Source organism: Phoxinus phoxinus (genome assembly GCF_949152265.1).
Source record: "Phoxinus phoxinus genome assembly, chromosome: 16".
NCBI lineage: Eukaryota > Metazoa > Chordata > Actinopteri > Cypriniformes > Leuciscidae > Phoxinus > Phoxinus phoxinus.
The window spans coordinates 28,962,380-28,989,692 of NC_136891.1; the positions used below are offsets into that span (position 1 = coordinate 28,962,380).

Sequence of the window (27,313 nt, forward strand, 5' to 3'; positions counted from 1 at the left end):
CCCAGGTCAACGAATAGATCATAGGTGGACAGAAGAACGGATGGAGAGCAGACAGACCAAAGGAGAGAGAGAGAGAAAGTCTGAGACTTAGAGAATTCAAGATGGTGAAATTAGAGAAAAGAATGGAGAGAAGAGAAAAAAGAAAGCATGAAAGTGAGAGTGTGGGAGCTGGAGAAGAGAAAGAGCCTTTTTATTTTGGCCTGACGTCTTTATGGAAAGTTGGACATTTCCTCTAGGAGTCTGGTAGGGAGTGCAGTGCATGTAGAGCCGGTTGGCTTGGGTGGGAGCCGTTTTGTGAGATCAGATCTGGGTCAAACTGCTCCTAAAGCTGGAACACACTCTACTAATACCAATGTAATCTGAGAAAGGGCTTGAAAACTTGCACTTCTAGACCTTTTGTGTGTGTGCGTGCATATGTGGCGCTCTTATGTACTCTGTTGACCTCTTGAAAGCTACGAGCCAAAATTACTGTTGGACATTTCTGGAAGTTTTGTTCACAGTAACGTGGCAAGAATCCAAAAGATTTTATGCACATTAGTGGTGAGAGAATGAGTGTCCGGTTTGGTTGTGTGAGTGACAGCACTGCTATTACGCTCAGATATAATGGAAGGATCAGATGCAGTTTTCTACTCTGTCTGTGCTCTGTTTAATGAATTGACCGTTTCGAAGGGTGTGCGTGTGTATGAGCATCTACAGGGAATGAGAGAGACGCTAGTCCGATACCGCAACATGATGAGATACTTTTTCTTCCTGACACATGAGTCTTGTTGCAATTTAAGAACTTTAAACTCTGGAGCATTGTAGGGCCGGTCTGTAGAAGATCTGTTGCTGTTTCAATGGTTAGTATGACTGTTTATAGGGTGTATTTGGATCATGGTGAAGTGGAACTATAAAAGAAAGCTGAAGTCAGTGTACATGAGCTGACAGGGTTTGGGTGTGGTTATAATTCAGATGTTAATAATGTGGATAAACATGCATTGAGAGGTTGAAATAGCAAATCTCGTTTGGGTATAATGCATTAACAAACCGATAACATATAAATAGGCAACAAACTTTTTTTGTCAAAAAAGAAGATCTGAAGTCTAAAGGTAATTGTTTCAACATATTTTCAAAAGTTGTGATTTTGTTGAAAGGTGCGGTTTTGATGGCTGAGATTTAAAGCGGCTCAATTCAGAGATGCAACTTTTCAAAGAGGTTTAGCCTAATTGTTGAGCCTGGAACACCATGCACACACAAGCTCGAATGCTTTAGCCAACGCTTTGTTAGTAAATTGTCCTGTTGAACGCGCTTAACATGCGTTAACAAACCTGAGAACAACAGGACTCAAGACGGCATGCAGTGTATTTTGTGCTGCTTAATACTTTTGTGGAAATCATGATCATTTTTTTTCAGGATTGTTTGATTAGATAGAACATTGAATAGAATGTTCAAAATAACATCTTTTTTGATATTATAATTGTACTGTCCCTTTTGTTCAATTTAGTGCAGTCTCTAGAATATAAAGTATTAATTATATTTTTATAATAAATAAAAATACTTGCACACCCCAAACATTTGAACAGCAGTGTAGTTATCTGTAAACGTATTGACATTCTAATTTATACTGTTTCACAAATAAATATAGTTTTTCTTGTCGATTACACAGAATTTCTATTTCGATCAGGTAAAACAATGTTTGGTTTTCAGACATTCACCCATCGGTCCAGCTCTCCATCTGTCTCCCAGGCTGCCAGCTTGCTAAATTACTGTGTGAGACAGCTAATGAATCATTTATTTCTCTAGACACTGACGTGGAATCAGTCACCTGAATCAATCATATTTCAGCATTGAATCAGTTTACTAGGACTAATCATTAGGTAGAGGATTGTCCAGGGGCATGATGATGACATGATGGGTGTGGTTATAGCAGAATCCAGGTGTGCTGCTCTGCATCGTGTAGAGTGTGTGTGTGTGTGTGTGTGTGTGTGTCCACGTGTTTTTCTTGTTTGTTTCAGTATCTTCCCACATGTTCCTTGATCTCGGTTTGTGTACACTGGATAAACACATTTCAGCTCTAGCACATTGTCATCCTCAGCAAACAAGGTTTTGTTACCACAGTAGTGTTTGTTCTCTGTTTTAGGATACACTTGGCAGGACAGTCCTCTTTCATAGCCTAATACAATTTTTTAAGCAATAATAATACATGTAGGAACATTTTAGAGATTATAAGCTTGTTTTTCTCATTATTAATCATTATTTTCTCATTGCCTGTCTTGCGCACAGACACAGTTCGCACCGATGTGCACAATGCAGGACGTGCTCTGTAAACACTGTCCTCTAATTGGCAAATATTTAAACTCAACAACTTCCTGTCCTCTTGAAGCTTCTTCCTGTGATAGCAGCTGGATAAAAACAGTTGAAACTCCACTCCTGCGCACAGACAAAACAAAGATGCTTAAACTGACTGCAAGAGATGCACTTTTAGACATTATTAGCATAAAATCCCTCTTGTATTAGTCTTCAGAATATATTTAATAGACTTTTGGTTAAGGTTAACACTGGAAAATCTGTTTACATGATGTATTTTCAGCTTGTATCAGTCATGTTCAGAGGAGTAGACTTGAAAATTTCAGCAGATACTGCAGTTGGACTGAGCAAAAGATTCAATTAAAAAGAGAGAATACACTGACCTCATTGTTTAGTACGGCTCACTAACACTGACCCGTGTCTGATGTAGTGATGTTAAAAGTCTGGACAGAAGCTGATTGGTGGACTAATTAAACCACGATTCGCACTGACCCGTATCTTGCCATTATTTTGTGAAGGGCACATTTACTGTATGTGGTAATTTTCACTGTTTTATAGGGGCACAAATGTCACTGACTAAAAACCACTTCAAAGCTTATGAGCGTTTGTCTGACCTTCATGTGACGGTTGGTTCGACAAATTGTGTGTAATGCAGTGTGAACAACATCATCTGCTCTGGATTCTACTTTATGGTGTGAAGGAGAGAAAGAAACACTAACTTCTGTCTGCATAATTCAGATAAAGTGCAACAGGCTTCAGAGGAAGATAAGAGCAAAAAAATAAGTGTGCATTTTGTTTGACGTTTTGACAGTACAGCTAAACAATTGACTTACCAACAACTTGTAGATTATTTGGGACATTTAAGGAGTTTTGTTGTTCGAACATTTGTTATGCACATTCCAATTAATTCACATTTCTTAGTACCAGTATATAATTTAAAAAAGTAATATGCTGCATATCTATTTACTTATTTTAGTTTTTATTTTAAATTATTTGCAATTAATATTTTTAAATAAAAAAAGTAAAAAAAAAAATAAGATCTACGTTTAGACGATTTCTCGAATTTCTGAACAGTTTCCTTTTATTCAAAACAGACGACTTTGACAAATGTGTGTGATTTTTATGCAAGGTGAAGCGCTTCTCTGGAGTTCCCATAAAACAGTAGGAGCTGGATTTGTGTAAGTGCATTTTATAGACATGTAGCTGAATTAGACAGGAATGTGTGTAAGTGCAGGAATACGAGAGAGTGGTTTGTGTCTGCTGAGGGGTCTGCTTCATCTCCACTAGTAACAAACCTTGTAATTTGGCAGAAAATTGATTGGGTTACTTCATGTAACCTTTGACAGAAGGCTGTTATTATTTAAGCTGTGCTGCGTGCTATCAGCATATGGACGCACATCGCCATATGCACCTCTCTTCCATTAGCATCTCTAAATCACCCAAACTATGACAGAACTGACCCTGAGTCCAGCAGAGCTGTAGATAAATAAAAAAAACACACACAAATGTGGTTGGAGCCGTGGCCTTGTGTGCGATGGGAGTTTGTATGGCAACTGATCCCATTCTTTGCCTTTATTGCTAAAAAAATAGAAAGACGCAAACATATCTTGTCTAGATCTGCTGAGATTTATTTATAATGCTGGAGAACCTACTTACAAACTGTACAGTAGCTTTCCAAGTCAAACTATCCTTTTGAAAAAGTAGTTGGCAACATTTCATTAGTAGTGTAGTTATATAGGTCGACAACATCAGCAGCATTTAAGTCAATAATTTGCTATAGAAAGTTTAAAAATGCCACAAAAGGACTGAATCGTTTATGAATCGATTCATTTACATGTAACAAAAGCCGCTTTTCCACCGTCGGACCGAACGGTTCTAAGAACAGTAAGGAATGGTTCCAGTTGTGTTTCCACTTGAGCCTGGTTTGTCATGGCATGATTACAAACCGTTCTTGGCCCGGAATTCTCTGCACGGCTGGCTTACCGTCCTGAACCGTGCTGGTAGAATGCGTGTAGCGATGTCGTCGACACTCCGGATTGGTCACTTGTCTGTTGCTAGGCTACCAGTTTCTTTGTAGCAGGCCAAACACGCCATTTAAGCGAAGTAAACACATTAAAATGAAAAGGAATATCTAATCATCCTCCATAACGCGGTCGCTATTTACATCTCAAAATTTCTGTAAACTTTTGTTACCATGGCAACGACTGAAATATTTGTAATACATTCAAAAGAGCTCTGTTATCAGCCCCACAGTGGACAATGAAACCATATCCGTACCGGCTGAGCTGGATCGGCACAAAATGGAACGAATAAGAAATGAGACAGTTTGGCCCAGCGGTGGAAAAGCGGCTAAAAACACTATAGAATGAGTTGGACTTACAGCTCTAAAGTCTAGGAGAACATAGTCCGTTGATTTGCTTGAATTAGTTAGAATCTGAAGATGAAAAACAAAGAAAATACATTTTGTACTAGTTGAGGGGGGAAATTAGCATGTTATTGGAAAAATAACAAATACATTGCAAAAACTTCTTTCACTCTATTGAAAAATGTATTTAAGGTAGTGTCGCTACATTTAGAAACTTAGTTTACTGCTTTTTCCATCTTTTTTTTGTAATGAATGAACATGATTTTAAGCAGGAGGGTACCGTAGCATTTTCTATTTGCAGACTTGGTGCCTTTTAAGGCGAACTGATTATGTCAGTAGCGGCTGAACTCCCTCCATCAAATCAGGTTTACTTGTGAGGAATTCCAGAAATGCAAAAGGAAAAAATAAGCGGAGAAACCTGCAAGAGCTATTTTTAGAAAATGGCTGCCTGTGATTGAACATTATGATATTCCTTGACTGCTGGAAACTATTAAGTGGGATATTTAGAGTCGGAGCGGTATTTCTGGAGGGGCTTGTAATACCAGACCTCCACCGGCTGTAAACCAGCAGTTTTCACTCGGGGGAGGAGGTAGAGGAGAGAAGAAATGCAGAAGGATGGAGAAAAAGACAAGATTGGATTTGAAAACTTTCTTGTTCTATTTGATGTAAAAAAATTGTGAATTAGGAGGGAGACATGGTGATGGAATTTTGAAAAAGTGTAAAGGGATTGAAAAAGAAAAGGAGGGAGGGAAAGCATGACCCAAAGACAGAAAGAAGAGAAGTGAGAGTCTAGCCGCTGGTGCTTCGGACTCATAACAGAGCCAAAAAAGGAATGAAAGCAAAGCAGCACAGGCAGTTGAGTCCAAGAGCCTTTCACCAGCTGCCAAAGTATTCCAGTAAAAGTGCTCTTTTGACGGATACTCGAGCATACAGAATGGGAAAAAGAGGAAAAAGGGGAAAAGGATGGTTTTAGGTGGTAATTTTTGCTTTTAATGTGGCCCAAATCACCATTTGTGCTGCCAAAACCGTTACATCATTTAATCTATTATTTTCCTCAATTAATCCTTTTATTTGATGAATTTGCACTCTAGATTTTAAGTTAAGGCTTGGCAAAGTATTACTCCCCTTCTCTTTTTCTTCACCCAAACTCTGAGGAATTTTCAGTTGGATGGAGGGAGGGCTTCCACCTTCATTACAAAAAATGAATGAAAAGAAGGAAAACACAATGACTCATTAGTCAACATTTGGAAATAGTTTAAATGGGGTTTGGAGTGTGGCTAGCCTACCATCCAGATCCCCTTGAACACACTGAATTCACGTTTTGCAATTCTTTACAGGGTGACTAGCAGAAAAGCATTGAACGCTGCTCTGAATGGACCTGTAGGAGACCAATAATAAAATTTCAATGAAAAGCATCTGGACTCAGTTATTGGTTTGTTTAAGGTTATCCATTTGTTGAGGCTCACAAAAAGTGTCTAGGAGTTGCCAAAAAAAGGCAGCGGGAGAGTGGGGGTGAGTCTGCAAAAGAAGAGACAAATTGTTTTGAACAAAACATGTCTTCCAAGGACGCAAGAATTCAGATGATGGAAAACTGTAGGCTGTAGACTGCTAAACATCAGATATTTGCTGAGAAAAGGACAGTGTGGACGTCACAGTGTTTTTGTGTATGTGGGTTAACCGTGACATTTGACAGATATTATGCTCAATCATCAGCCCATACCCATATTAGCACGACACAACCCTGAAAAGGCAATTCCTTTTCTTGCCGTTACATGCTGTTGACAGTATAGTTTGAACTTTACCCAAGATAGCATATCACTCGCTTTTCAATGGGCTTTAGTTTCCTTCCCAGAAAATCAGCACAAATACACACAGACACACGCATAACCACACAACAACTAGGCATAAAACCTTCTTAGTTTACAGTAACGCACACTTCACCACTTTCTGCCATCTATTCTGTGAGGGTGATATACTGTCCCTGAGATGGCCTTTCATGAAATCACTGAACTCTGTGTGTGGCTTTACATCTCTACTGAACCATTAAAGTATGATCTATACAAAGCACAACATCATCAGAAAAATCTAACCAAACCAGCTACCAGTTTGCTTTTATAAAAAGGTTAAAGCATAATGGAAGAAAAAAAAAATTAAGGACTCATTTTTCCATTAAAACCTTAATTTATTAAGCAGATCCATAAATTATATGGTAAACAGGTGTTTTACGTCTGTTTTTCTACAGAATGTCATGGATTTTGACAGGAATGCTGTTTTGAGTAATCCAGGACCAGAGCTATCAGTTATAATTGTGTACAGAGTTATATTTAGCCAGGTTTAGTTCCAGCAAACATGCTCTCCAAGCTTTATCTTTATGATGGGCTGACGTCAATTCAGGTTATGTTTGTCAGGTTGTGCAATTGTACAGTTAGAAGGTCCTATTACCTGACAGACTCGGGTAAAATGTGTATAGTTGGTGTGATGCTAAACAGTCCTTTTCGTTTGTAATTTTCTCCTTGCAGAAACGCGGCACAACTGAAGCAGCTTCAAGATCAGATCCTTCTAGAGCAGCAACAACCGCTTCCCCCTCCTCAGGAAGTCCCGCCTCCTTCTCCACCTCTCCCACCTCCTCCCTCGTTCCAGGAGCTGGAGAGTAGCACCATGCAGACAAGCACCTTCAACTATGCCCGACCCAAGCAGTTCATCGCTGCCCAGAGTCCCACAACAAGCGGGGGACCAATTGGATACAGCACGCAGTCCTCGACCTCCTCAAGCTCCAGTCCGCTGTCCCCCATAACAGCCCACAAGCCCTTCAGCCGTGTCACTCTTCCGCCCTTCCAGCAGCAGCCGCTACTGTCCAAAGGAAGCAGCGTGGAGTCTCCCAGCTCACCTTCCTTCCCGCCACCACCTCCGCCCTTCCTCAGCTCCAGCACTCTGTCCTCTCCTTCTGGCTTGCCACAAGACTTCCCCCCTCCGCCGCCTCCACCACCTGTCACGTCAAGCCCCACCCGCTCGGACAGCTCTTCGCCCTTCACATCCACTCCCCAATCACCAGCCGGATTTCTGGTATCGGTGCTCCCAGCCACACCTCCTCCACCACCACCAATGAACGCTCTTGGGCTGCCCAAGGGTAACGGCACAATGTGAGTACCCACAATCATCTCTTAAAGTTTGAAGGCATCTCAAATGCTTCTTGATTTGAAGGTATAAATAAAAAAAAGGTAAAAAATAGGTATTCTCTATACTATTTAAATACTGAGCGCTTAAGAGCTCCAGTAGAGCACTATAAAGGGCACATAGTGTGAACACTTGGGCTAATAAGTAATTTAGAGTGCAGCTCGTGCTTTGCAGCTGCATGGAAAACATGTACTGTATGCATTCTTCCGTGGCATGTTTATGGAGACACGGGGATCAATGGGAGCTGAGGAACCTTGAGGGTCAGGCCTGTGTATTACAGAGGTTTCCTCTCTCTTTCTCAATCCTACAGAAATATAAAGCACACTGGTTCACAATTGAGAATGAGTGCTTTTAAAGGGATAACAAATTAAATTGCTCACCCTCATGTGGTTTCAAACCTGTATGACCTTCTTTCTTTTATGCATCACAAATGGGGGAATTTTGACAAAATGTCTGGCCTGCTTTTTTATCTTTCCAAAAGTAGAAGCGACCACTGACCATTGAGCTCCAAAAATTTTTTTAATTAGTTGATTTGTAGGTGTGACGGATCACAACACACTGGATGAATGAGATGTTATTGCTATGGTGGAAGAGATTTTGAAATTATAATGACTTTAAATTACCTCAAAGCCATTGAATGGCTTACGTCTACTTTGTCTAAAATCCAAAACTACATTTATGGTAATTTTGTAGTTTTGCAGCTTGAGGGAACAATATTGTTTTGTTATAACTGAAACTATTAAAAGTAATTTTCGTTAACTGAAATAAAGCTGAACTAAAATAAAATATTTGTTAAATGAAAACTTTAACTTTTGTAATTCAAAGTTTATGTACTTAAATGAAAATTAAAAACCTAACCTGGAAATTATAATAACTTAAAATAAAAAATTAAAGCTAAATAGAAATATATTTACTTTTTTTTTTGTCAAATTACACTTAAGTCAAGTTAACAAGTAACCCAAATTACTAAAACATAAACTAAAATTAAATTGAAAACTCAAATATTGCAAATTCAAATGACTAATAAATTCTGTAATAGTATATACTTAATATTAAAATACACTGGGACGAACAGCCACTGGTCACTGTTCACAAGTAGCTTTGAAAATATATATATATATAAAAAAATGTTTAATCCACCTGGCATATTCAAAAATAATTGATTTATTAAATCTTCTGCAAGTGATGCAAATACAAGCTGATCAAGTCCCGAATCTTTGAGTGTTTTCAGAGCTTTATTGTTACTTGTGATGTATGATTCTGATCTTCAGTCAAGATGGTCTGATGAAACTTGAGTTTATTCCACTCATCAAGGGTGTATGATAGAGAGTTTTTCTTCAAAGCTGCTGCTCCTGTCCTCAACCTCTCCATCTCTATTTTCTCTGTTATCTCCCACTTGTTCATTCCAGCAGAGCCAGAGGGGGAAAGATAAGAGACCGCTGTGGAATTTTCAAACGCATTCTCACAAACAGATAACGGAAATGATTCTTGCTTCCCAGTGCATATGCAAAAAAATATTTCCCACATTCCCAACTTTTGATGCAACATATTATAAAAGCTGCTGTTCTGTTTGTTTGTTTTTGAGTGTGCATTAATCCTAGCCGCTGTTTAGGGTTTTGTGGACATGTGGTTATAACACTGTAGCCACAGTTTCTTGCTTAGTCTGTAATTGCTGCTTTTTTCAGTATTTTCTGATTGTGTTTCAACAGAGCTTTGCCACGTAAGACTACACCCCGTACACCTCGCATCTTCTCTGATTCGGATATCCAGGGCTCCAAAGACGCTGTCATACAAGATCTAGAGAGGAAACTACGTTTCAAAGAGGAGAGAGTCAGCAATGGACAGCAGGTACTGCATGTGTGTCAAAGGTCTTATGTTTGGATTACTAAAGAATTACAGTATCATTAATTAGTACTACCATACTAGCCTTACTAGCATTACCATATTGATTATAATGTTTATGTACACCACTATTATAACCAATAACATAAGCAGTCATGTTTGAGTGTATTTGGTCATTTTATTTTTTAAGGGAGTTAGTTCACCCAAAATGTTTTCAATGTCATAATTAGCTCACCCTCATGTTCTAAACTCATATGACCTTCTTCTGTGGGGCGCAAAAAAAAAAATTTAATTTAACACTGTTATTTTCCATACAATAAAAGTATATTGGAAATGGTACTATTTATATAATGTACTATTATAGTATTTATATTAATATTTAATATTTTAGCAATTTAGTATTTTTGTATATTTCTATTTAGCTTTCATTAATTATTTTCATTTTAGTAATTATAGTATAACTTTATAACTTAATTACTTCAACTTAGTTTAGTATGTTTGTTTTTCATTTAAAAAAACATTTTTTCAGGTTTTTTTTTAGTTTACAATAACAAAAATAATAGGAATAGATGGTATTGCGCTTTAAATATGACAACGCAAGTCATAAGAGTGAATAGACCCTAAATGAAAAGTAATTTACTTTGACTGTAAATCTTGCACTCCATTATAGCCCTAACTATAATCTCATTTGCACCTCAGCGTTTTGTACTTACAACGTACAAAAAAAATGGCTTGATGTTAAATCAAACAAGTTTCATGTAAATGTTACATTAAATATCTCGCTAGTATAGTATATGTGCAAGGGTAAACAATTAAAAAAAAAATTTATCTGTTGTGGTCATGTTTCCGTTTCTTTGTTATTCGTCTCTTAATTAATTAGTTCAGTTAATTACTGTTAATTAGTTCAGTTCTCATCCATTCTCTCCCTGTTTGTTTCTATGGTTACATATTGATTAGGTTCCTCGTGTCTAGTTAGCTTCTCCCTCTGTCTGCTGTGTATATAAGCCCTCAGTGTCGGCATTAGTTGTTGAGTAGTGCTTTCCTCTCCTATGAATTCCTGTATTTTAGTTGGTGTGTTAAAATAAACTTTCTTAGTATCTTGATTCCTGCTTCCTGCAAGTGTCTGAACTACACAGCATGGCAAAACTGTTTAGTTGACTTTAATTGGAATTTTTTTATTAAATTATTATTTATTTTTATATATACATTCACTGTGACCTTTCATTCTTATAAAATACACCTAATAAATGGAGAAAATTACCTTCCACCACCAGTTCCTCCAACTGAAAATGTCACTCAATATAGAAGCCCCAAAATCACACATAGCAAAACCCACCACATGTTCAGCACGACTAATAGCCTTAAATTCACTAGTACAGGCGACCAAATAATCATAATGCTTTTGCTTGTGTGAGTGTGTGTTTTCTCACACAATAACCCAGGCTCTGACAGATTAATCCTGCTTGCTTTCAGAGGTTAACCTATGAGGAGAAGATGGCTCGCAGGCTGCTGGGTGCTGACAATGCCGCCACAGTGTTTAACACACAACAGGTGGAGGAGGAGCCAGTTACACAGGTATACACACGCACATACACACAGATTCACACAACACACAAACAAACATAATTGACTGGCTTTTTAAACATGCGTTATAAACATAATGCATCCATCACAAATTCGTACGCACACTTTTTCCAGTGTACCACTTGCCGGTTGTATGTCTTTAGACTAGAGCATTGTGGTTTGCCTGCGTGCTTGTAAATGCGTCTTAATTCAGCTAATGGCTACAAGCTCCTGCATGTGCTTGTACATATGCATTGGATACGTAGTAAGGTGATATCATTTTGGCAAGGAGAGTGTTTCGGTGAGGCATTTTGGAGATGTGTGAGCAGGTAAGTTCATAAGAACAGGATTAGCAGCAGCACAACACAGTCATACACATTACTTTCAATGTGTGTTTATGTACTTTTGTGCAATAGGTGTGTATATGTGCAGGATGTGACATCATCCTCAACCCCCTTGCCTGTTTCTCTTTACAGGAAGGCAGCTCAGCTGACTCAGAGTCTGTCCCTCAAAAGGTTATTAATTCTCATCCTGTCTATTACAAACATCATGCAGCGGCCTGTCTGTCCTCCTTATATTTCGCTGTTCTCTGAGTCTGTCTCACCGCTGTATTTCCCTTTGCTTCAGCTCATGAGACCACCCCCGATTGTTTAATTGTCTCACCCCTCTGTGTGTGGCCACCCCCATGTTTTGGCCAGTCACTACTACTCTATGTGATTGTGTGTTTACTCTATTCACTATGTTTCTTATGCGAGTAAGCATTGCGGTGAAGTCTTTGACGGCGATATGACAGTGATGACTATTGTAGTCTCTGGAAAAATAATCAAATATGGAGATTTACACTGCAATTTTTCTGATCAAATAAGCAGTGTATTCAGTGTTTGAATTACACCAAACTCCTGGGGGGTCCAATATTAGGAAGAAAGTAGATTGCATGACCTCAGCTTATTGTTCTATAGTGAAATATTTTATCCAGCAGGCTTCATTGTATTTGGCTGTTGTAAACAGTTTGCGAGCCTATATTTTAAACTTAATGAGCCTTATTTTAAACTTAAGTCATATAATGGCACAACATAATGTTTATTTATCACTATTTTATTTTATTTAATTACTTCAATAAACACAACTTTTAGTTGTATGCTATTTAGTAAGTTTTTTTTTACTTTTTTTTTTTTCTTCTTTTTTTTTTTACAAAGAAATCAATCTAATAAAGGTTTCTTCTCATTTACCCAAAGAACTTAATGGGCAACTGATATGGTAACCAGGATTTGTTTTCCCTTGTTCTAAACCAGGCCCCTAATATACAATGCATTACTGAATATATCAGTGATGGAAAGAACTGTCAGCCTGATTTTAGAGTGTTTTGACTGGGACTAGGGGGTCGGTGTTCCTTAAAGTACCCCTGTAATTCATACACTGTAAAACAGTTTTTTAAAGAAATCTCGTATGCTCACTAATGCTGCAAGCTGAATTTGCTACGTCAGTGTTAAATGATCCTTCAGAAATCATTCTAATATGCTGATTTGTTGCTCATGAAACATTTATTATTATCAATGTTGATAACAATTGTGCTGCTTAATATTGTTGTGGAAACCATGATGCATGTTTTTTGAGGATTCGTTGGTGCATAAAAAGATTAAAAGAACAGCAATTATTTAAAATAGAAATCATTTATAGCATTATAAACGTCTTTACTTTCACTTTTGTTGAAATAAATGTGACCTTGCTGAATAAAAGCATTAATTTATTTTAAAAAAATGGTAGTGTATGTAAGAGTAGTTATCGAAAACTACTTCAAGTATAATACATATTCCCATTTATTACACAGATACTTGCAACAACAACAAAAAAGTTAAATGGACATGGAATAGAGTGTGAATTGAAATAATTTTAAGAAGAATTTTTTTTATTGTAATTAGTAAATTATAATAGTAATTTCTAAGGTTACCCTATTTCAAATGTCTGCTTTAGACATTCTACTTTAAGTAGCTTTGCAACTATGTCAACTAACTCTCATTAATTCCAACAACATGTCAACTAACTTTCATTAGAGTATTAGTAGTCTGTTAAGTTAGGGTTAGTAGAATCAGTTGGCATACAGTTATTTTCTTTTTACAGCGGTCAATTATGCAGTTTAGCGAACATTATACAAATGCATTTGGCCACCGGACTGGTCAATCATCATCATATGTTCCATATGAGCTGTGTAACAATTTTGAATAATCCATGAATTGTTTAAGGTCTTTTTTTAACTGAGCTGGGTGCCTAACATCACGTTATTGCTAACTGATCAGGCACTGGAGACCGCATGCGTCTGCTTTGCACATTTCCTACACTCGAGTGGAGACACTAAAATGCACATGCTTCTCTTCCTATGAACTGTGGGAAGTGGATATGCTGTTAATGTTGTGCCATAAATTTAAAGTGTGCTTAGAGCTCAACACACGTCCTTGGGCAAATAGGGTTGTCTGTGTGTTTGCATAGGAAATGTGCATGTGTGTGTGCTTTTGGGAGGATGTGGCTGGACGTTCAAGAGAACAAGATGGAGAGGGTGCGTTCGTTGTCTACGCATGTAGTTATGATGGTGTGTGTTTCTGCAGCTGTGTCTTAAACCTGCAATTATTGTTGTGATGTGTCATCAGCACACACTTTTCTCCAGATGTTCCTTCTGGCTGCAGAGTGGAATAAAAAGAAACCGAAGACAAGAAACAGACCAGATGAAAGATCAAAAAGAGTGAAATAAGAGTTGGATACGAGACTGAATAGATTATAGGGCACAGTGATGAGAGGATGTATGCTTGAATGAGTTGGTAACTTGAGGAGAAGATCATAAATGAAAGTCTTTGTGTTTGTATGTGTGACAGGAGTATAAAGTGTCCAGCTTCGAGCAGCGGTTGATCAGCGAGATTGAGTTCCGTCTGGAGCGCTCGCCTGTCGAGGAATCTGACGATGATGTTCAGCATGATGAAGACGCGCCCGGAGAGGTTGCACCGATCTTCGATCAGAAGCTCAAGCACTACAAGGTCTTCGAGGGCATGCCTGTGACCTTCAGCTGCAAGGTCATCGGAGACCCAATGCCAAAGGTGAGATGTCATCACATGCATTTTTACATTTCATATTGCTTGTAAGCAGATTCTTATCAGTGACTTTCTCAGCAGCTAGTTAAGTATTAAAGCTTGTTTCATTGTAGATTATAAACTAGTTTATCCCAATACTAATTCAACTTCGGATATACCATTGCAGGAAGAATTTGGAAAAAAAGTATACCGTTCAAAAGGTTGCAGTCAATAAGGGTTATTTTATTAAACAAGGACACATTAAATTGATCAAAATTGACACTAAAGACATTTATAATGTTACAAAGATTTCTATTTCAAATAAATGATACGCTTTATTCATCTATAAATCCTTTAAAAAGTATCATGGTTTCTACAAAAAATATTATCATTGTTTTAAACAATTGTGCTGCTAAAGAAATGTTTCTTGAGGACCAAATCAGCATATTAGAGCGATTACTGAAGGATCATGTGACACTGAAGACTAGAGTAATGATGCTGAAAAATCAGCTTTGTCATAACAGAAATAAACCAAAAACAGTTACCGGTATATTAATTTGTAATGATATTTCGCAACTCTGCTATTTTTATTGTATTTCTGATCGTATAAATGCAGCTTTGGTGAGCATAAGTATAATACCTTCAAAAACATGATTCTTTTTCATAATATATATAATATATATATTTTTATTATAGTCTATAGCCTTATCGTGTATATTGTTCTGGAGATTTTTTAGCGGTTCACAGTATTTATGGTATTTATTTTACAGTTAATGGTGCTTTGCAAAGTGTCATGTACTGTATGTTGTGTTAATGGTTTGTGGGAGAGGAGTCTGGAAAGCAGGGATTGGTGGTGGAGTTTATCATCTGTGACTAGGCTGGTTTCATCAGAAGCTCTGCTTCACTTCTGAGATTCCTGCCATATATGGCTGTCTCACGATCATTGTGTGTCTCCTGACTACCATGAGACCTCTGTAATGACTGTGTGATGACAGCAGACTTAGTAATGATGATGAAGAGAAAAAGAAAGGGACAACAGTACAAGCGTTGGATTGTTGCGTAATCGTGTGTGTTTGTGTTTGTAGGTGTACTGGTTTAAGGACGGAAAGCAGATTTCCAAGCGCAGTGAACACTACCGTATCAGTCGTGATCCGGACGGCACATGCTCCCTGCACACAGCTGCTGCCTCACTAGATGATGATGGGAACTACACCATCATGGCAGGAAACCCAGTGGTGAGATATACACTCTTAATATAATACACCAGACACGATTATATTGGCATATAGGGGAAACATTGTTGAAAAGATTGATCTTTCATTTTAAAAGTATGCTCAGCGTGCAAGTTAACTTAACACTCTTAATTCTAATTCTATTTAATTCTAACTGATTTAAACTAATGAGTTGTCTGTTTTTACACATGCAACACAAGAGCATGCATTTCTCAGAAAATTGGTGACTAGTCATCCGCCCAAATTGCAAAAGGCAATATTTTTTTGCAATATTTAGTTTTCTTTCCTTTAGTAAAATAGTAAAAAATAATTAACTAACTTTTGCTGCTGAAAATATATGATGCATTATTATCAGATTTTTATATAATTTGATAGCTCTCTCATACACACACCCACCCACTCAAGTGGCTAGTCAGCTTGACCAGTGTTTTGGTGGAGACGGATAAACATCGGTAGTCAGGGGGAAGTGACTGACCAGAAGAAAGATAATTTGTACAGCGTTTGGAAGGGTCAAGAGTTCATACGCGCTCACACACGTTGGGTTTTCATGTTTTATGGAGACATTCCATACAGTGTTTTTTATACTGTACAAAATGTATATTCTATCCCCTAAACCTACCCATCAAAGAAAACTTTTAACATTTTAAAACATCTTAACAGCTACTATGGGTTTCTTTACTTATCTCTCTCTATATATTCTGTTTTTCTCTCTCAGGGGAGAGTGAGCTGTACTGGAAGGATGATGGTTCAAGCTGTGAACCAAAGGGGGAGAAGTCAGCGCTCCACACCTGGACACATCCGCAGGTATAGAAGTAATGCGGTTTCTAAACATACACAGCCAGTGGATTACAGCAGGTTCAGGATCAGGTTTGCTTTATCGGACTAACAGTAATAGAGGGCGTGCCCCGTGTAAAGAACACCTGTGTATTTTGAACAATGATGCAAGGACAAGTTAAGAAGTCTTTTGTCCAGAATAGAAGATGTGAATCTTTTTCAAAGGGTGGGGTTTCCTCTGGATTAGATATAATATATCTGAGCCATTCAGGCCTTTTGAGGTCTTTATATTTTTGATTGACAGTCAATAGTCTCCAAAGGCTATGCGAAGTGCCAAGCTATCATTCTAAGTAGAAATGACACATGAAGTAATCGGAGCTGCTCTCCATAAAAAAAAATTGCCTGTCTGTCTGCACTTATAGTGCACTTTGGTGTCTTGTTACTTTTCCGTTTTCCTCTTTTTCCTTTAATGCATTACAGGCAAAGTTGTTTTTCCATGATTTTTGATATAACACCTATTATGTTTATTAGGTATACATTTTTAATTCCCCCTTCCTCTTAAAATTGTCATTTTGGCCATTCTCAGCTTGACCCTGCCTACTATATTAAAGTCCAATAGAAGTGTCTTAATTTGGCAGTCTGTTGAATTGATATTAGATTTATTGTAGTTCAAAACATTAATATGCCACCCTTTTATCCAATCTGATGTCGGGGGGGGGGGGGGGGGTTTAAATTAGTATGCTGCTTTTTTCTTTTTACCTTGATATTTACATTATGCAGTTATGATTTTTATAAAAAAATAAAATAAAAATAAAAACTCCACAATGAATAGAATCAGTAAAGAGGCAGCAACTGATAGATTTTTTTTTTTCTCTCTCTCCCAGACCACGCTCAAGGTCCAGGGACAGTGGAGATGAGAATGAGAACATTCAGGAACGTCACTTCCGCCCTCATTTCCTGCAGGCCCCCGGTGACCTTATTGTGCAAGAGGGTAAACTCTGCCGCATGGACTGCAAGGTGACTTCACAAACACTGCCACACTCACTTTAACTCCATAGTGACCATAACGCTTATTACATGGTTACTTCATAAACAAACAAACAAACAAACGCATGGGCACTTCAGAGGCTGGAGGAAACATTCTGTGCGTGTGATTATCTGGGAAAAGTTTCCTCCCTCTGCATTCTGAAGGAAAGAGAAAAAAAAAGCTTAAATAAAGTTGATGTTTCATCACTTCTAAAATGATGAATAACCTTGAGTAAAAGGCTGGAATTATCCTCAGTTTTCTCTCTTTCTCCTATTATTGAGTTTTCTACTTTCTCTCAGATGTGTTTCCATTGGCTTACCGCTGTCTCTGAAGACGGTCCTCTATCCTTCCTTCCCTCCCTCTGTCTCTGCAGCTGTTTTGTCTGTCCCGTATTTCTTTGTTTTTTCGTATTTCAACTTTTTTTTTCTAAAAAGAACTTCAAATCTCATACAAAATGAATAAAAAATTCAACCATTCATGTAATATTTAGCTGCTCAGTTTGACAATTTCTTAAGGCAATCCCCCCCTCTACCTCTTATCTGGTCTATTTCTTTCTCTCATGTTGTCGTCTAACTGTAGTATTACATTTTTCTTCTGTACCGCTGCCCATGTCTGGCTGCGAACTGCATACTCAGAATAAAGGCTCACTGTGCCATGGAGGGATTCACACGCTATAAAAAGACATCACCAGTAATGCACTCATGCACAGAGTCCTTAATGTCAATGGTATTTATAGAGCTGATTTTTATTTATTTTTACTCTGGCTTTGAGGCTTTCTAAATTTTCCAGGCCACAAATGTCCCTAGATGCAGTTCAGGAGGTCTAAAATCAAAGTTTTCTGCTTTTTCACTTACACAGCCTGTTCTTTCAATAAAAGTCATGAACACACTCAAGTTGGCTGTAGTGAGATTCATGATGGACATTGTAAGCATCACGCTGGGAATACGCACACCCAGGGGAACGGCACTTGAGCAGTGTGTTCTCAGGAACATCACAATAAATGCAGATGGATAAACGAACATCTCCGTCCACCCCTCTCAGCCCCATGCGTGTAAACACACACTCATAAACAAGCATTAACACACAGGGACATTCATTGGTGGTCTGATGCTGCCACAACTTCAGGTGAGGCAGGTGTTGTGTTTCTCTGGAATGTGAGTTGTTGAAAACAGATCTCAGGCATTGTGCACAGACTCATTTCCCATGAGAACCACACGCATACAGACGCCACAGTTCAGGTGCACAGGGACAAACGCATACACACTAGCTTTAGGTTTGAAAATACTTTTTTTTTTTTTTTTATTCTCAAAAAAAAGCGATTGTAATGTAACTGACATTTTATAGCACAGATAATGTGTGAGAATAAATTATACTGAAAACATTTGATTTGACTTTTTTTTTTTTTTTCAAAACAGGTAAGTGGTCTGCCAACTCCTGACCTCATCTGGCAGCTGAATGGCCAGACCATCCGTCCAGACTCCTCCCACAAGATGCTGGTGAGGGAGAACGGAGTTCACTCATTGGTCATCGAGCCTGTCACTAGCAGAGATGCAGGAGTTTACACGTGCATCGCCACCAACAGGGCTGGACAGAACTCATTCAACCTAGAGCTTATTGTTGCAGGTACACAACCATAGAGTTCAACTAGAGATAAAAGACACACATTTTTTTTTTGCTGAAACAGTCATACATTTTTCCAGGATTCCTTGATTAATAGAAAGCTGAAAGAACTGCATTTATTTGAAATATAAATATTTTGTAACATTTTAAATGTCTTTACTTTTGGTTAATGGAATTGTAATGCATCCTTGCTGAATACAATTATTTATTCCTTAAAAAAAAAAAAAACTTACTGACCTTACTTTTATATAAAAAAAAATGTCATTAATATGTTCCATGAATGCTTATTTTAGTTTTTTTTTCTTATTACTTTTCTTTCTTTCTTTTTTAGCCAAAGAGATGCATAAAGCCCCATGTTTCATTGAGAAACTCCAGAACACAAGTGTTGGTGAGGGTCACCCTGTGCGTCTTGAGTGCCGTGTGTCTGGAGTCCCATTCCCACAGATCTTCTGGAAGAAAGAGAACGAGTCCTTCACTCACAACACAGACAGGATAAGGTAGGAGATCTCAGCCAATCACAGCCCTCCTGCAGCCATTCCACCAATCAAACTGCAGAATCTCTATGTAATATAAATGACAACATATTTTAAGACCCCAAGTAAATTTATTCATCATCGTTGTGTTATACTTGCATAAACCAGACCAGAAAGTAATAAGCTCGCCTGTTGAATACTATTGTCCTCATAGATATAATTTAAAATGACTTTCTACTCACTGTGCACCATGTGTCTGTAAATGGCAGCAGTTGAGAGACTGGTGTTTAAAGCTGCTACATGCGTATGTGCATATGCACATACACACACACACTGCAGATGAAAAGAGCCTTGTAAAAGAAACATACACACAGTAATCCAACCACAGACGCTACCGTCTACACCACCTCAGAGGGACAAGAACATTTAGTCACAAGCTGTAAATTCTCCAGTCACATTGTTTGTGGATGCGGTTTACTCATGAGGATTCAAATCAAATTGTTCATGCAGCATGAATAAACAATCCTGGCGTGAATTGAAGGCAAACAATGTTGCTCATTCTGATGTTCAATTCCATTTCCCAGCATACACCAGGACAACTTTGGTTACCTCTGTATGATCATCCAGCCGGCTCTGAAAGAAGACGCAGGCTGGTACACGGTTTCAGCGAAGAATGAAGCTGGCATCATCTCCAGTACAGCACGTCTCGATGTTCATGGTTAGTTTAAACACACAGTGGAAACGGATCTCATGAATTCATGTAACAATGCTGAGTTATTACTGGTAAAGCACCAAAATACACTAAATACAGACTAAGAAGTTTTAAGCGGTTTATCTGATCAATGTTCTTGCATAAGTTGCTTCAGACTATGGAAGAAACTGTATTAAATCTGTCCAATAAAAGCACACTCCCTTCCTCCGCCCAGTGCTGTTCCCATAGCAATCCCATCAGCCAGTGCTGTGTGTTTGCCATCAACAACAGGTTTAACAATACTGATGCATTGCCTAAGGTTAAACTAACAATGGGCTGGCGGAGTCTTATGAAAGTGTTTAGAATCACAGAAGGGGTGTGATTTAACACTGAATGAATGTTATCTCCATCATAACATGATTAAAATTGAACTGTATCCAGTCTGGAATGAATTGGAACTGGGAATTGTGACTCAACACTCATGCTTTGATACAATACCAGCTCTAATACCCCAATATTAAATCAAATTAACAATATTAAAACTCTGGCTGATACCAATAGGTTTTTATTTATTATTGTATCTTATTTTATAGCCGATAATCAATAAATAATATATAATGTATATTTTAATAAATTGTCAATAATATTTTGTATTAATATATTAAAAGATAAATACTAAAAGCTAAAGTTATTCATTTTAATTGTGAAAACAAAAAACTCCAATATCGGCCAGTAAACTATATGATATTTGATATATCATACATATTGACAGTTGATGGGAACATAAATAAATAAAATAAAATGCCAAATTTCTGTCAAACTGTGTCAGAGGTGCATGTTTTAGCATATTATCAGCATATATATATTCTCCAAATATTTCAGACAATAAACTTTATATATTGTTATTGAGAAAGAAAATAACTATATTGCTTTGCTCCAGCGGACACACATGAATAACTACATTATTTGAACTCCTTTCAAGTCAACTATTTCTATACTACATATTTGACTATTTTTTACCGTTATACCATGTTAACCCTAAATGAAACATTCTGTTATATACAGGAAAGTCTCCATATGTTTTTGTAATTGAGAAACTACATTGATTATGTAGACATCAATTGTACATCCTGTTATTACTTCTAACTGAGAAATCGTGTTCATCCTCGCCCTTTCCTTCAGCCCAGTGGCAGCAAACTCACACCCCAAAGCCCAAGAAGGTGCGCCCATCGACGAGCCGCTACGCCGCTCTGACAGAACGGGGTCTGGACGTGAAGGCAGCCTTCTTCCCAGACTCCAATCCTCTTCCTCCCGGCGCCCTAGTGGAGAGCGACGACCTGTAGAGCCTAGCATGGAGGATCTGACCTTCCAAGCTTGATCCAGCGCACTCCATAATCCCCACCCATTTCCCAACAACAACCTCTTTCTCTTAAGGGGGTCGGATGAAAAAGTGATGGAATGACTTTGAATGGCTTCGCTCAGCATTTCCTCAGAGAGTTTGATTCTTGGTATTATCACTTCTCTGCCCGAGGAGGACTAGACCATTCACTATGCTTTATTTCAGTTGTTTCCTGAGGGGAAGTGATGTGGGTGCTTAAAAAAAGGTCATAAACAGACTTAATGGTTCGCTGGCGCACTTAACATACACACACACACACACACACACACCAGCACGGCTTTGAGGAAGGAGGTAGTATACCGATGATCACCTTGTTTTTCATCTCTAGATTTTCACAAGTGCCTATGAAATATTTAATTTTAAATTAACTTTAAAAAATAAAAAAAATAAAAATTTATTCAAATAACTAGCATCTAGCTGTGCATGTTACTACAGTGCCAACATGTAACACTTTTTATGTATTTAGTTATAATACTTTAGATATATTTATGAAGTGCTGGAGGAAATGTCTTCCTCTCCAGCACAGGAAATGGGACTTTTTTGGGTGGTTCTCTGGAAGTAGGGAACAGGAAGATGGACACATCTCCTTGAGATCCCACACATTGATCAGATGCACACTGCCATAGATAGAAGCTGCGTCTGGATCTACAATCCAGAGATGTCTCACAAGGCCGGGCCTTAATGACCTTTTCCCCACCCCGTCTTTTTGTTCATTTTTACGAGAGGGTAAAAGCGGAGACTGATGCGTCATTAACATGAGTGATGAGATTTTTGCAAGTTTTGGCCAGATGTTTGTTGTGTTTCTGTGGAAGCGAGAGGGAGGAGGAATGATTATGGCGAAAGTATAGGAAGTGGAATCGGCACATGTTTGTGAAGGATTGGCTGATGGTGGATGAAGAGGAGATTTATACAAATATTGATTTTAATGATGACGGTGGTGCATGAAATGAGCAGACGGTACTTATTAGACAGGTAGGCTTCAGTTTTCAGGTTTGGAATTACAGAAACCTAACACAAAATGTGATATTGGCAGCACGGATTTGTTCATTCATATTTAATTGGCTTTTTCAAGAAAAAAATAACTCAAAGCATTATTTAACAAAATAACACAAAGCTAAATTTCATACACATTTAAAACTATATTGGCGTTCTCTCAACACTTGCTCTGATCAGTTGAATATCAAATACTCAGTTGGGAGTTCAAGTTTAGCCATCATCTCACACACACATGCAACGTATATACACAAAATATAGCAGAATGTATACATGTAAGCCTGTGATTGCATATGCTCTTTCTTCCACAGCTGTTTATCCTTCAAATTAGTCAGATTTTAGGAGGCTCTTTTTTTGTTGCAATATTTTCTGATTTCCAAGCCAACCTGTGCCTGTATACGGACTGTTCTCCTTATTCTCTTCTGGTTTATGAATAGTACAATAAATAAATGTCTCTGAAAGTATTGAGTCTGGGTTGAGTCCAATTGCTCTTGGCAAAAACAGCTCTCAATAAAGCTGAATGAGCTTTTTGGTGATCTGTACTTTGATGTGGTGAGAAGGCCTGATTTTACATTTTAATGTTTTGTTTTTCTTTCTAAACAATAGTTTAAAGGGGTTAGGGGTTTAGCTCATTTGTAAGTGTAATGTAGCCTAGCTTATTTGGATGCTGAAAATAACTGACATCAAAAAGCTAGTCATATCCTCCAAACGTTGACCTGTGACCTCTGTCATCCCAAGAATGGAACATGCAACCAAAAACCCCAAAACTCCAGTGTGCTAAAAATAACATTAATCCAATCCAGATGGGCCAAAACCACTCTTACACAATTTTGTGTGACTCAGATTTCCATGGAGAGATGGGAAGGTGATCAACAATATCAAGCTTTGATTCAATATGTAAATACAGATTTTGTGCTTTATCAGGGAATCAAAAGTATCCACTTTAACACTTCAGTTAGCTCACGTGTTTTCTTCACAATGCCAGTTTTAGTTTTTATAATGCCAGTCGTAGTCCTCCGTCCACGAGCAGAACCTGTCCTGTGATGTAAGGGGACTCCAGGAGGAAAAGGACAGCCTGGGCCGCCTCTGCAGGTTCCCCAAAACGGCCCAGTGGAATTCTCCTCGCGGCTTCTTCCTTCTCCAGCGCTGCCGTCATGTCCGTCAGAATGAATCCTGAGAGGGGAGAGTGAGATGAATTCTCAGCTACACTCATGTGACAGTTAATATGTAGGTTAATAGGCAAAATATGAGTAGAAGTAAGAAAAAGAGAAGACAAACAACCTGGAGCCACCAAGTTCACTCGTATATTCCGGGTAGCAACTTCCTTTGCCAGGGAGCGAGTGAATCCCTCCAGTCCAGCTTTACTGGCACTGTACACACACTGGCCGGAGTTACCCTTCACACCCACCACAGAGCCTGAGGAAACACATCATTAACCCTATAAAGCCTACTGTATCATACTTGATAAGCAGATTTCTTATCGTCTTCTGCCAACTGATTGATAGTGAATACTTTTTTTTTGCCAAGTAAAAGGCCTTTTAGTGTAATTCTTAAAAACTTCCCCTGGCAGGTCATGGTATATATTTTTGCTGTGAAATCTGATACTGATGTTTAAAAAAAAAAAGTAAATATGTGACCCTGGATCACAAAATCAGTCACATGTCGCACGGGTATATTTGAGCAATAGACAACAATACATTGTATGGGTCAAAATTATTTTTTCTTTTATGCCCAAAATCATTAGGATATTAAGTAAAGATCATGTTCCACCATGAAGATATTTTGTACATTTCCTACTGTAAATTTATTAAAACATTTATTACCGTAAAACATTTATTTTTGTGAGTGAATGCAGCACATCGCGAACATAAATGGACAACTTTAAAGGTGATTTTCTCAATGTTTGATTGCATACATCCCGATTTCAAAAATTGTACCCATGTGACTGGTTTTGTGGTCCAGGGTCACATATAATAACAACTTTTATATTGTTAGTAATATTTCAAGATAAACACTTACTAGAATAACACATAATTTTTCTAAAAAAAAAAAAAAATTAAGTATCATATTTGAGACTCACATTATAACATCAGGCTTTTGAGATGTTAACATTTATTTGTACATCATTGTGTTGCACTGCATTTTAAGTTTAGCCCCCCACAATTAAAACGACAGAGCTTTGATCATAAAACTGAGTATTTAAATAGCAGACATATTATTGGGAGAAATTCCATTTCAAAATATATATATATTTGACACTTATTTCATTATGTCAGGCTTTATGGGGTTAACATTCATACACGGGAGGTTTATAGTCTCATTGATGATGAATAAACCTTTATAACTCTTACTTTATTACAAACAAATTTTTTTATTCTGATTACACCCATCAGAAATTCTAATTTACCATATTACATAAGGTCAAGAGAAAACTTGCTGTCAGAATTTGACAAGTGTAAGAACTATAATGATGCAGAACTAGCAATACTATTTCTAATCTGGAGTTTTTGCGCCATCTAGTGGTAATTAAATTAACCCAACTTGTCCAGCTGCCGATGTAGGGTGAATTTTCCCGTTTCCTCCAGCTTAATCTTCGTGACACGTCAGAACTGAAATAATATAATAATAATAACATCATAAGGTAGTGGGACATGGATAAATATGGCTCACCAATGTTGACAATAGCTCCTCCTTGGCTGAGCATGCTGCGTAAAGCACCTCTGCACGTGAGCATTGAGCCCAGTAGGTTGGTCTGCAGAACAGACAGCATGTCTTCAGATTTACTCCTCAGTAACAATGCATCTCTTTAAAATAAATACACATTAAATCATATATTAGAACACAGCAGTCTTTTATTTTTATATATATAATTGTATATATATTAATATAATTGTTTCTTTTTGGCCATGGAAACTGATCTATTTTTTCAAAAACACAATGCATCATTGCTTTGTGGCGTCTCTGACCTGTTGATGCCAGCCGCGTTAACCAAGTATCCCACAGTGCCACAGTTCTTACTGATGGTCTCAAATGCTCTCTGAACATCTTCTTCTTTAGAAACATCACAGCTAAGACCCAAATGTTTTTCTGAAATTAAATATACACTCCAGAATTAATAACATCTATTATAATGCCATTTGAAATGTTTGTATGCGTCGACTTTTTAATTGCATGCATTGGTCCACCTGTTTTGATTGTGCCCTTTGATAAATGAATACTATTACACATCACTTACATTTAAGTAAAAAAAGGCCTGAAGGTGTATGATGTCTACACTGCCAAACTGAAGAGATATCATTTTCATCAACGAACCACTGCAAGTAATTCAAAATGATCATTGTATTCACTGACTCACCTCCAGGCAGAGATTCAGCAGTAGCCCGTGCAGCCTCCTTATTCCTGGACAGCAGCACAACCCTATGACCCCTCTGTGCCAGCAGCTGAGACACTGCTCGCCCAATGCCACGAGAACCTCCAAACACTACGGCCAGTCTGGACATCACCACCCTACAACAGAAAAAAACAGTGCTGAATGATGACTGCTGGCCACTAATCAGATGTTGAACAAGTAAAGGTGAAAATACAACTGAAAATAGTGACTGTGTCTTAGTAAAAATAAATGGTTATAAAGAAACTATACATTTTTGATTGACATTGATTGATTGGCATGTCAAATACATGTTATTATTTTAACTTAAAATAACATTTCTTTGACATGCCAATCAATGTCAAGTAAAAATTAATAATATTAAGTAAATATTTGCATGGCACTCCAATGTAACGTACTTAAATATATCTATAAATATATGGTGTATGAATATGATAGCCATTGAGCTATTTTGGTACAAGCAAGTACATTCATAAAAGTATTTTTTAGAAGTATTCTAAGTTATGTATAACCGCCACTGTACTTTTTGTCATAAATATTATTGATACAGCAAGGTTTAAAGCAGCAAGAGTTATTATTACCACTGATAATGAGCAACATACCTTAGCGCTAATACGGAATTACTTGGTTTATTAGAGATAACTAATGAAACCAGCATTTATTTAATCCAGCACGCACGGCGACATATATGGTTGTACAAATGGTTGCACAATTACATTTGGATTTAGGCTTTTAGACGACAAGACATCGAACTCACTTTAAATAAGATGATACACTCGTTTATTCCCATTCGGGTCAAATAGTGTCGCTAAATGTGAAACTTACGGAAGGAATGGGTGCCGCCATATTGACTGTACAGCGCGAGGTCAGCCGATAGGTGGAGCCAAACGCACTGATACAGGCAGCAGTGTTGGTTCAGAAATACAGATAAAATAACGTTAGTAAAGAAATGGTAAAGAAGGTTGAAGTGAAAGAAAACATCGAGAATATTTTCGCTGCTTACAAGAATATTAAAACATAGGTGAGGACAACACAATAATAAAGATAATTAATAAAGTAATTAATTAATACATATGGCGGTATATATAATAAAAATAACCATATCTAAAAAATAAAATAATAATAATACATATTGTAGATAAATATAAATAATAAAAAGAACAATGAGGGTATTTTTAAATACAATATGCTTTGTATATCACAAATGATGTGCACCAGAATCCGTTAATCCTTTTGTCTGGTCATTTTCACATGAAAGCGGATAGTGGCCAAAGACTGTCTCTGTAGTGGCTCCAAATGACCGTGTACCAACCGGTGACGGTTGCTAAGGGGGGATTTTGCGCCAAACATTGACAGACAAACCTAACGGCCATGAGTATTGAGCGACATGTTTTTCATCCTATCATCTGAGACTCGACGTGAGAGCGGAC

General features: G+C 37.7%; 2 protein-coding genes across 16 annotated transcripts in view; one reads left to right on the forward strand and one right to left on the reverse strand.

The window, feature by feature from the left end:
- palld (palladin, cytoskeletal associated protein) overlaps positions 1–22,426 on the forward strand; it is an 80,233-nt gene extending 57,807 nt beyond the window's left edge. For 6 of the 12 annotated variants that reach the window (XM_079639151.1, XM_079639155.1, XM_079639159.1 and 3 more), the window contains 12 exons: positions 7,171–7,791; positions 9,535–9,673; positions 11,141–11,242; positions 11,707–11,745; positions 14,095–14,313; positions 15,372–15,521; positions 16,234–16,322; positions 17,177–17,309; positions 18,735–18,942; positions 19,271–19,436; positions 19,997–20,130; positions 21,286–22,426. In XM_079639151.1, the coding sequence (XP_079495277.1) occupies positions 7,171–7,791; positions 9,535–9,673; positions 11,141–11,242; positions 11,707–11,745; positions 14,095–14,313; positions 15,372–15,521; positions 16,234–16,322; positions 17,177–17,309; positions 18,735–18,942; positions 19,271–19,436; positions 19,997–20,130; positions 21,286–21,446 (2,161 nt within the window). In that variant the 3' untranslated portion in view covers positions 21,447–22,426. The remainder of the gene's footprint in view (positions 1–7,170; positions 7,792–9,534; positions 9,674–11,140; positions 11,243–11,706; positions 11,746–14,094; positions 14,314–15,371; positions 15,522–16,233; positions 16,323–17,176; positions 17,310–18,734; positions 18,943–19,270; positions 19,437–19,996; positions 20,131–21,285) is intronic. The other 6 variants (XM_079639156.1, XM_079639157.1, XM_079639153.1 and 3 more) reach the window with 2 other exon arrangements.
- A 516-nt stretch (positions 22,427–22,942) lies between these two features.
- cbr4 (carbonyl reductase 4) lies at positions 22,943–27,166 on the reverse strand. Of its 4 annotated transcripts, none has more exons than XM_079639166.1 (6): positions 27,099–27,166; positions 25,851–26,002; positions 25,462–25,582; positions 25,166–25,299; positions 23,777–23,911; positions 22,943–23,668 (listed from the first exon to the last, which is right to left on the reverse strand). In XM_079639166.1, exons 2-6 carry the CDS (start codon positions 25,993–25,995, stop codon positions 23,490–23,492), a joined length of 714 nt encoding a protein of 237 aa, XP_079495292.1. In that variant the 5' UTR covers positions 25,996–26,002; positions 27,099–27,166; the 3' UTR covers positions 22,943–23,489. The 4 variants fall into 4 exon arrangements, with proteins under 4 accessions (XP_079495292.1, XP_079495290.1, XP_079495291.1 ...); XM_079639164.1 differs by lacking the exon at positions 27,099–27,166 and adding an exon at positions 26,709–26,792; XM_079639165.1 differs by lacking the exon at positions 27,099–27,166 and adding an exon at positions 26,641–26,751.
- Positions 27,167–27,313: the final 147 nt, after the last annotated feature.